Genomic DNA, 10202 nt, shown 5'->3' on the forward strand with positions numbered 1-10202 from the left:
CGGCACCATGCCGAGTCTTTATGCGCTTCATGGTCAAAGGCCCAGTCTGCATTTTTGCCGTTAATCCTTTGTTGATTTCTTGACATGATAAGTCATTCGAGTCGGACGTGTGGCCCTGGAGTAATTTCCAAAACGAGAGTTGCAATAGTGAAGCCACGGTCCCTGCTCTCTATTTCTGGTCTTCTAATTTATTAGGCACTAATTTCCCATTGCGGAAGCGCTGAAATAGGTGCCAAAAATCCAGAACCACAACATCCAGCAAAATTCCGCCAAACGTTTCATCCGGGGCTTAGATAGCATACGCCCTTTGTATTTTTTCTCTATTATTTGGAATGTAGAGCTATCACATCGAGGCACAGGCAATCTCCACAAGCAGTCGCGGTCGACTACAAGTATACCAGCCAAAAACTAAAGGGTCAATATCAAAAGGCCAACAAAAAAAGGCCAATCTCAAAAAGCCAAAAACCCCAATGTATGGCTCAGACTCAATTGTGGAAGACAAAAAACGGGAGGCCCCATTGCAGCTACACTTCTAGACGGCAGTATCCATGGACATTATTCTATACACAGAGCAGCGGCGGCGGGTCTACGAGTCCTCGCGGCTTTTCTTGGCAGAGTCTCGGAGCCCCTTCAAAAAAGCATCGATGCCCTCGCCGCTGTACTCGTAGCCGAAGCTGGTGGCGAGGATCAGGCCAATGTTGTTCTCGGTCATGTTCATGCTCAACTCGGCGCTGGAGTTGCGGAAAAACTCGCTGCGCACGACGGCCATGATCTGCTCGGCAGAGGGCTCCACGGCGTCCGGGAGCATGTCCCCGTAGCGGGCCCGGAGCTCGTCGGGCAGCATGGACCGCAAGTGTTTCAGCACGAGCTCGTCGGAAAGCACGTCGGAAAGCAGCAGCACAGGGAAGAAGTCGGCTGCCGTGGACCGCGGCGGCACGGGTCTTGCGGGATGCGTTAATATGGAGGGCCAGGGAAAACGGAACGGAACGGAGGGGACCAGGCCCCCCTGGAAGTCGGATACTCACTCTTCTTTCACGGCGGCGGCGTCCGCGGCGGCTTCGTCGTCGCCGTCGTCGGCTGGGGTGATGAGCGCCTGCACGGCCGACACCAACGCCTCGTCTTTTTGTGTCCAGCGGTCTAGCTGCTCGTCGTCGCCCACGTCCTGGAGCCAGTACAAGGACTTGTCGCCCGAGCTGAGAAATGTCAAGGCCACCACGCGCCCCGTCTTGCACGACTGCACGCGGCGGAAGGTCATGTCGCCCGGAATGAGCAAAAGCTCGTCTTTCTCCAAGCCGCTGTCGGCCTTTGGCGCCCAGCAAAAATCAAAGAACCCCTCGTCTTCGTCCGAGGGCGCGATGGTGACCACGCCCCTGTGCGGCAAGGGCGTGCAGCGCTTGGTTTCGTCGTCGTACTGCACCTTGCCGGCGTTGAATCTGATGGTTTTGGTCATGAGGGGTTGGCGGGGGGAAGGTTGAAGATGGGCGGGGAGAAAGTGATATAGGACAGGGTAATTGGGTTGGAGTTGTGGGTTCGCTTGGGGGCGCGCGGGGTCACGTGACCGCGGCCGGGCTGCGGTGGCAATGCATGGAGAGGTCATATGCTAGTATGGATGTGATGTAGTGGTCATATGTCAGTATTGTGGTTGTATTAAGGTGATGGTGTAGTGTTTCTATAGTGATAGTACATTCAAATAGGTTACACATTCAAATAGGTTACAGTGAGGGAATGTAGTGATTGTAGAACGGTGATGATAATGCTGTACAGCGAGAATATAGATGCGTGGTGAGATGGTGATGATATTACAGCGATAGTTTAGTGATGGGTGATGTTATGGTAGTTTTGGGTTATTCTTGTGGTGATAAAAGACTAGGGTTGTAGTGATGTTATGGTATTATTAAAGTGATGGTATGGTGACATCATGTGGTGGTAATATAATGATGATACAGTGATGTAGGAATATATTGATTATACACCAGTTTTATGGGGTGACGCAGTTATGAAATAAGTTACAGAATGAGGACATAGATGTCGATATCGTGAAAACAGATTGCAGTAATATATAGTGATATAGCCATAATGTAGTAATAGTGCTGTAGTGATGTAGTGGTTTCATGGTGCTGTGATAGTACAGTGATGCTTTGTGCAGTGATAAGCGATGCATTACAGTGACAAATAGTGATGAGGTAGTCGTGTTACAGCAATGATATAGTTGTGATGAAATAATGATGTAGTAGTGATGTAGTAATGATAATGCGCAGTTGCAATCTAGTGATTTCGTGATGTAGTAATATGGTGATGTAGTGATGTAGTAATATGGTGATTTAGTGATGTAGTGCTAAGGTAATAAAATAGTGTAGTAATATAGTAGTGCAGTAATACAGTAGTGTAGTAATATAGTGATGTAGTGATATAGTAGTGTAGTAAAATGGTGATGCAGAGATATAGCGATGTAGTAATATAGTGATGCAGTAACATAAGAGTGTAGTAATATAATAGTGTAGTACAATAGTAATGTAGTAATACAGTAGTGTGGTAAAATGGTGATGCAATAATATAGTGCATATTGCTGTAGTGCTATGTAATGACTGTTGCCCCATTGGTCGTCTCCTGATGTACTGTATTTTCTGGGGGCTGGATCCAGCTCTCCCATGTTTGCCATTCCATTCTCAGCTTCTTCAAGATAGGTCTGACCGGCGCGGGCAACAGTCCAGGCGCACCAGGGCCTGCCCAATACAGTGGCCCTACAGGGCCTGCGCCAGCCGCATTGGTGAGCACCAGGGCCACGAGATTTGGCACCAGCCACCAGGTTTCTTCACCAAAATACAGAGAAATGCCCTCTCGAGGCACACAAAGCCCCGGCAGCCATCAATTAAAAAAAGCAAAGAAAAAAAAAGAAAAAAAAAAGTAAAATCTAGCATCTGTGTGCACTTTTCTCCTGCCGTTCATTTCGTATTGGCGAGCCGTGGACAGCCCCCGCTTGGAGCCGCGCGTCTCCGGGCCTGGCTTCCCATCGCACTCCAGGCCCTCTGTTCTACAGAAACAGGGTTTGTCATACGCAACACCTCCTCAGAAAATAGGCACAACACGGGGCTGTTATAAGCAAACACAAAGGCCCTGTAGCTCGCACAGGACCGAAATTGCATAAAAGGCCCGGAAGTTCTCACAGGCCTAGAATCTGTAGAGGCCCCAGGTTCCATTGAATTGATACCTCTCGGCGTTGCCACAAGAAGCCGTGCACCGCGCCAGACCTACATCTCCAGACCGCCTCGCACCATTCCATATCTCCCCGCCACTAGTATTAGTTTCCTCCGGTCTTGCACAATTTTTCCCGATCTTGCACAATTTTTCCCGGTCTTGCACTATTTTTCCCGGTCTTGCACAATTTTACCAGTCTTGCACAATTTTCCCCGCCTCTAGCTGTGCCCCACTTCCAGCTCCCCCAAAAACCCAAGCCCGGCTTCTGTCCACATTCCAAGTTGCACCCCGATATACATGTCTGCGTTCCCACCAGCCTCCATCAAGCTTCTTGTGGAAGAAATCGCCACCATTCTCCGAGACCGTGGCCAGACACTCGCGGTTTCCGAAGCGGCCTGCGGCGGCCTCTTGCTGGCCTACATCGTCAGTGTCAACGGCGCGTCCAACTTCTACATCGGCGGCAAGTTGGTATATCTGGTCAAACAGAGACTCAAGCTTTCCGGCTGGACGGACGACGAGATCCACTCGTACGTGGGCCCGCTGGAGCAGGTGGCCCTCAAACTAGCCCGCACCACCAAATACGAGCTCGGCTCCACCTACGTGCTTTCTGAAACGGGGTACGCAGGGCCCACCACAGACTTGCATTTGGCGGGGCACGGCGACCACGGGCAGGTTGGCACCGTGTTCTTGGGGCTCAGCGGGCCATGCGGCGATATTTCCATTCGGCACGAGACTGGCCTGGGCGACCGTTCGGCCAACATGGAGCTGTTTGCCCGGCTTGGGTTGGAGTTTTTGTTGGACCAGCTCAAGAGCCTGGCGCAATAGGTGCAGGTTCGGACGATTCGAAGACACTGCCATGTAGGAAGCCGGACTCTGGGGAAGAAATTCCCCGGCAAACCCGGGTTCTACAGGGAATAAGACGGAGAACTGCAGGAAATAACAGTGTAGGATTTTACTGTGGGGAAGAAATTACAGGACGATATTGCAGTGTAGGATTCTACTGTGAAGAGAACTACAGGGACAATATTCCAGTGTGGGGTTTTACTGTGAGGAAAGAACTACAGGAAGATAATACATTGTAGGATTCTTCTGTGAAGAAACTACAGGGAAGATATACCGTATATGATTCTACTGTAGGGAAGAAACTATAGGGATGATATTACATTGTAGGATTAAACCGCGAAGAAAACTACAGGGAAGATATTACTGTGTATGGTTCTGTTGTGAAGAGAGCTACAGGAAGATATTACAGTGCAAGATTCTGCTATACACAAGAAAACTACAGGGAAGAAAGTAGGAAGAAGTTCCACGACAAGGAAAACATTTCTCGGCAAGAAAAATACAGGAAAGACATTCTACAACAAGAATGAAAATTCTCGGCAAGAAAGAACCAGGCAAGAAACTGCAGTGTAGGAAAAAAAACCAGTAAGAACCTCTACAGTAAGCAAGAACTACGCATAAAGCGTGAGGCCACCGAGTCGTCAGCCCCCCTTCACTGGTTATTTTTGATGGTACTGTTATATGTCTGACACCGGCCACAGTTTATCAAGCACGCTTGGATTATCTGATCAGTCCATTGAGCGAGTCATAGTGGCAAACTGGTCTATTAAGCTCACACCATGGTTACTAAACTAAGTGAAATAGCTTCAAGAGTGTTTCGCCAGATCCACTTGCATGTCTGCTCAAAATCTGCTTCATCTGGTACCTTGCCTCTTTGTATGAGTAGTGCTTTATTCGTTACATTTAGGTACCATGTCTATATCGAGCACGTCGAGCACAATGTCTGATGCTTCTATTAGTATCTTACTACGATTTTGGGCAGGACTTGGTTCTAACTTCTCGTGTATTACGAGCCTTGATCTTGCCATTCTTCGGAAATTAAAGTGCACCTCTAGTGTGGCGGACATGTCAGGGCTTCTAGCTGGTTCTCCAGATACCTGCCTCGAACGCGTATCACTATAATGCTCGTGGTCCCCTTGAACTTGCGCACATAGTAGAGTACCCCAAAAAAAAAAAGAGCAAAATACAAATCCGGGGCGTCCCCCGCTTCTGGATTTACAGCTGCATGTCCCGGAAATAAATCTTGGTCCTACTAACCATCCATATCTGTTGATAGTGCCTCGCCTGGCACACGCACCCGAGGCAAAGTGCTCACGTGACGTGGAGCACGTGACTCCTGACACAGCGCCGCGGATTATGAATTTTGTGTTGACACAAATCGGAATTCTCTAGACACCCTACATTTCATTTCTACAACCTCTCCAGTGCAAACAGTACGTTCAAAAATATCGCAGCTCGTCGAGAAACAATAACATCGCAATGTATTTACCCTTTTTGTTTGTCAAATCTGTCTAGAGCTCACGCAGATTCGGCGCCGCCGTCTGACTACGAAAAAGACCACTTTCTTCGAACCGCCAGACCAAATACTAACATCGCCTCCAGCATCGAGTGCACACACTGGGAAAAAAGTAGAAAGCAGAAAAAAAAGACCAACAGTCAGGCATATTTCCGAATTCCAGGGATCATCACATATCACCACAAAGAGAATACGCATTTACCCGCGCACCATGGATCAGGAACTCAAGATCATCAGGCGCAAAGTCAACGGCTTCGTTGGTTTTGCCAACTTGCCAAAGCAGTGGCACCGCAAGTCGGTCAGAAGAGGCTTCACGTTCAACTGTATGGTGATTGGCGAGAGCGGTATGGGAAAAGCAACGTTGATCAACACGTTGTTTAACCGTGAGGTGTTGTCTTCCAGAGTCGACGACGCCAAATCAGTAGACAACGAGGGGGACGAGCCCACATTGCGAATCGAGAACACGACCTCGGAAATAGAGGAGGACGGTGTGAAGTTGAAGTTGAACATCATCACCGCGCCTGGATTCGGCGAGCACGTCAACAACACGGACTCCTGGAAGCCCATTGTCGACGAGATCAACACAAGATTCGACCACTACTTGGAGGCCGAAAGCAGAATCAACCGCTCGGCAATCACAGACAACAGAATTCACGCATTGTTGTATTTCATCGAGCCTACAGGCCACTCGTTGAAGTCGTTGGACATCCAACTCATGAAGCTGGTTCACGAAAAGGTGAACTTGATTCCAATCATCGCCAAGTCCGACACGCTCATTGACGACGAAATCGCCACCTTCAAGGCCAGAGTGTTGGCTGACATCAACTACCAAAAAATCAAGATTTTTACGCCTCAGGTGTATGAGAACGATGACGAAGATATCACGGGAAACTCACGTGCGTTGATCGCGTCATTCCCCTTTGCTGTGATTGGGTCTACCACCGATGTGCAGACTGCCGATGGCAGAAGTGTCAGGGGCCGCGCGTACCCGTGGGGTATCATCGAGGTCGACAATGAGAACCACAACGACTTTGTGCGCTTGAGGCAATTGTTGGTGCGCAATAACTTGGAAGAGTTGCGCGAAACCACATCGGATACTTTGTATGAGAAGTACAGATCCGAGAAGTTGGAGAAGATGGGAATCGAGCAAGACAACTCTGTGTTCAAGGAGTTTGACCCGTTGACCAAGCAGGAAGAAGAGAGAGCTTTGCACGAAGCCAAGTTGGCCAAGATGGAGGCCGAGATGAAGGCGGTGTTCCAGCAAAAGGTGAGCGAGAAAGAAAAGAAGCTACAGAGATCGGAGGCCGATTTGTTTGCCAGACACAAAGAGATGAAGGAGAAGTTGGCCAAGCAGATCAAGTTGTTGGAGGACAAGAAGGCCCAGTTGGAGAAGCAGAAGGCGTTGCCCGTCGAGCACGCGCCCGCTCCCGCGGCACAAAAGTCGAGAAAGGGCTTTTTGCGCTAGTCACGCCCACGCAGTGTAGAACTGCCGGAACTTTGCTATGGAAGTGGTGTAAGCTAGAATTAGAGGCACGAGAAAACCATCTTGAGCTTGAATACGAGGGCTTCGAGGAGAAGCAGTAGAACAGGGTGCGGTTGGCACTGGTTTGGCTGGTCTCCCTGCCTACAAGAGTGAGGACTAGAAGCAGCCTTGACGTGGGGTAATTTGGCCCGTAGGAGCCGAGTCGATGGTGCCACAAAAACCGAGGGCGCTCGTTTCTATTGATTATTTACCTGAATGAATTGCAAAACATATTCTTGTGTTTTTACCGGACTGCAACCAAGTCTTTAAGTGACTGGCACGAGAAGCACTGGAGCAGGTGCCCAGAATATGTTTTCTGTGGAAACTTTAGAGGCGAGAATGAAGATATCAGGTGCAACAGGAAGGCTCAGTTATACGAAAAGAGGGAGCCCTACCATGTAGAAAATGACCATGTATCGCGATTCACAAACAGTGTCCATTTTGATTGTCAAAGATATAAAGCGTGGTCGAATATGGCAGGGTATTCTTGCACCATGCAGTGGTGGGCTAGACAGACATCGAGGACATTGGTGCAAAATACGAGGCAGCAATCCAATTGCATGTATTCCAGGCTCAGCAAGGCCTGGGAAATTGCGAAAAAGCTCGCGAAAAGGACGAAGGCCAAATCGGGGGACTTGCGGCTCCAGGAAGGACAAGGGGCCAGTCCGCGGGCCCCAGTGTTTCAGAATAAAGTTTGCTTGTGACCATCAGCTCTGCAATTGCAGGCGCACGCCAAAGGGCAGGTACTATCAAATAATAGAGAAGTGCTGAAATGAGCCATTCGCAGCTTGGATGGATTGCTCATGCGTGGCCAAGCATGGGCTAATATCCGAGACAAGATGGGCTAATCTCTGAGACAAGATGGGCTAATTTTTGAGACAACACGGCTAATCTCTGAGACAACATGGGCCAAACTCTGAGATAACATGGGCCAGTGTCTGAGAAAATATGGGCTCATCTCTGAGACAATACAGGCTTATCTCTGAGACAACATGGGCCAATCTGCATGGCCTAATCTCTGAGACAAGCATATCTCTACTGGCAGGATCTACCAGATAATTACCGAAACTGATTTTTTGGACCGAAGCTGGAAAAGCCCTCCGATGCTCTCCCCCTCCTGCCAACACCCCAAGCACCGTATTATCCAGAGCCGCCCCAAAATATCCATGCCATAAAAAAAAAAAAAAGACCCCGGGGAGAAACTGGGGGCGGGCCGGCCCCAAGATTTCGCGGCCCCAAGATATCGCGGCCCCAAGATGTCGCGGCCCTATTCTTGCCTCCCGGCCCTGGCCCTGAGCAAGGCCGCCCAAAAACCAAACCCGCGCCGCGCCAGCTCCATTCTTTATAGCCCAGTCTGCTTCTGGAGCCCCTCTTCTACAGCCCACTTTCAGCCGCCGCCTCTTTCTCCAAGCCGCGGATCCAAAAGCCGTCCAACCAATCGGCCGCGTCCCAGACTACCTGCTTTTTGAAGCCGTCATTCGAGTGCCCACAGCCTCTTTCGACCAGGCGCCTGTCGCAGTAGACCGTTTCTATACACCTACAATTTTCAAGCAGACACCCACCATGACTGCCCCCAAAACCGCCGGCAGCGGCGCCCCCGACAGCGCCAGCGCCACAGGCGTGTTGCCGCTTGCCGAGCAGGTGAAAACTTTGCAATTTGCCTGGTTTGCGGGCCATGCCGTGACGGTGCTCAGCGGCGCGTTCTATCTTTTGACGTACGTCCGCGTGTTGCCCGGCGCATACAAGTTGTGGTACAAAGCGGCGTTTTTGGGCGCCGTCGAGAGCTTCGGCGTGTTGATCTACCAGCTGGCGAAGAAGCTGGGCGTCCACCCGCGCCTGTTGCTCCGGGACGACAACGTCCACTACTTGTTTTTGGCGGCGGTGCTTTTTGTGCGCAGCCCCTATGTGTTGTTGACGTTGTCCACGTTCTTGTTGTTCTCGACCTTCCACGTGTTGTCGTACGCGAGGTCCTTTTTGTTCCCGGCCTTCGACATTTCCGACTCCCACCCCTTGAGCGTGCAGGTGGGCAGCTTTGTGTCGACCAACAACCACAGCTCCATTGCTTTTGCCTCCTTGTTGGAGGTGTACACCGTGGGCTGGATGCTTGTGCGCGTGCTAACGTTGAGGCCCAACTCGCTCTTGCCCCTCGCGGCCTATGTGGTGTTCATCAAGTTGAGATTCGAGAAGTCTGCGTTCACGAGGAACGCGTTCAAGTCCGTGGAGGTGGGTGTGGAGGGCTGGGTCAACAAGTCCGGCGTGCCTGCAGCCAGAAGCGCATGGGTCAGCGTGAAGGGCGCCTTCCACCAGGCCGGCGCGTTTCTGCTAGTCAACGACCACACGAAGGAGAAGTCCATTTGAGGCTGGCGGAGCGGCCGCCGCACGGGCGCCGGTTTTCTTCTCTGCTTGGCTGTGTGCTGCAAGCGGTTTCCGGACCACGTGGCCGTATGGAACTGTGGAGGCTCTAGATGTTTTCTATGCTTTTCAGCGCAGCCGTTCGGGGGAATGCTTTGGGGTTTTTGATGCTTGGGTGTTTTTGATGCTCTGGGGTTTTTGATGCTTTGGGGTCTTTGATGCTTTGGGGCCTTTGATGCTCTGGGGTATTTGATGCTCTGGGGTTTTTGATGCTTTGAGATTTTGAATGCTTTGGCTCTGATGCTCTGGCTTCATGCTTTGACTCTACGCTTGGGCTCTGATGCTTTGTGTTTCACTGCGTTTCCTGAACGGGTCTTGTTTTCAAATAGAAGAACCGAGCCGATGCGAGACAAGTCTCTTTCACGTATTTCACGTAGTTGGCTATGCCTGGAAAGCCTCGGGCACTGGCAGACGAAGCATACCAGATCCTCATGTCCTCTATATTTCAAGCTTGCAGAATATTTACACCATCACAAGAGTTTTTCGCTCTGAGTCGGATGAATCAATGGACACAAGCACAAGAACCAAGAACCAATCATTTGGGGAGCATCAGCCGGTTTCTACTCAGAAGTGAAATGCTACGTGATACATTTTGATCTTTGCAATTGAGACACGAATGGCCTCGCTGATTCCCTCCGCGTCGCGGGGGGATCTAAAAATAAAAGTATATATATGTATATATTTTTTATTTATCTGAAGAATTGAAACAAAGGTATA

General features: G+C 50.2%; 4 protein-coding genes across 4 annotated transcripts; 3 read left to right on the forward strand and 1 right to left on the reverse strand.

Annotated features, from left to right (window-relative positions):
• Positions 1–536: 536 nt before the first annotated feature.
• METBIDRAFT_67006 (proteasome regulatory particle lid subunit) lies at positions 537–1492 on the reverse strand. The gene is made up of 2 exons (XM_018858362.1): positions 1026–1492; positions 537–941 (listed from the first exon to the last, which is right to left on the reverse strand). The coding sequence occupies exons 1-2, from the start codon at positions 1448–1450 to the stop codon at positions 587–589; spliced, it is 780 nt and encodes a 259-aa protein (XP_018712405.1). The 5' UTR covers positions 1451–1492; the 3' UTR covers positions 537–586.
• A 2000-nt stretch (positions 1493–3492) lies between these two features.
• On the forward strand, positions 3493–4020 carry METBIDRAFT_77451 (uncharacterized protein; the record flags this gene model as incomplete). The annotated part of the gene is made up of 1 exon (XM_018858704.1): positions 3493–4020. One exon carries the CDS (start codon positions 3493–3495, stop codon positions 4018–4020), a length of 528 nt encoding a protein of 175 aa, XP_018712406.1.
• A 1416-nt stretch (positions 4021–5436) lies between these two features.
• On the forward strand, positions 5437–7508 carry CDC3 (septin). The gene is made up of 2 exons (XM_018855736.1): positions 5437–5468; positions 5638–7508. Exon 2 carries the CDS (start codon positions 5763–5765, stop codon positions 7014–7016), a length of 1254 nt encoding a protein of 417 aa, XP_018712407.1. The 5' UTR covers positions 5437–5468; positions 5638–5762; the 3' UTR covers positions 7017–7508.
• Positions 7509–8240: 732 nt separating this feature from the next.
• Positions 8241–9598, forward strand: METBIDRAFT_139837 (nucleoporin). Its single transcript, XM_018854464.1, has one exon. It carries the CDS (start codon positions 8637–8639, stop codon positions 9429–9431), a length of 795 nt encoding a protein of 264 aa, XP_018712408.1. The 5' UTR covers positions 8241–8636; the 3' UTR covers positions 9432–9598.
• Positions 9599–10202: the final 604 nt, after the last annotated feature.

Source organism: Metschnikowia bicuspidata, assembly GCF_001664035.1.
Source record: "Metschnikowia bicuspidata var. bicuspidata NRRL YB-4993 chromosome Unknown METBIscaffold_2, whole genome shotgun sequence".
NCBI lineage: Eukaryota > Fungi > Ascomycota > Pichiomycetes > Serinales > Metschnikowiaceae > Metschnikowia > Metschnikowia bicuspidata.

Bases quoted from the DNA above. Each gene is read 5' to 3' on its own strand.
- CDC3 (XM_018855736.1), top strand. From the start codon at position 5,763: ATGGATCAGGAACTCAAGATCATCAGGCGCAAAGTCAACGGCTTCGTT.
- METBIDRAFT_139837 (XM_018854464.1), top strand. From the start codon at position 8,637: ATGACTGCCCCCAAAACCGCCGGCAGCGGCGCCCCCGACAGCGCCAGC.
- METBIDRAFT_67006 (XM_018858362.1), bottom strand. From the start codon at position 1,450: ATGACCAAAACCATCAGATTCAACGCCGGCAAGGTGCAGTACGACGAC. The intron at 942-1,025 runs GTGAGTATCCGA...GCATCCCGCAAG, and splicing joins GCCGCCGCCGTGAAAGAAGA to ACCCGTGCCGCCGCGGTCCA.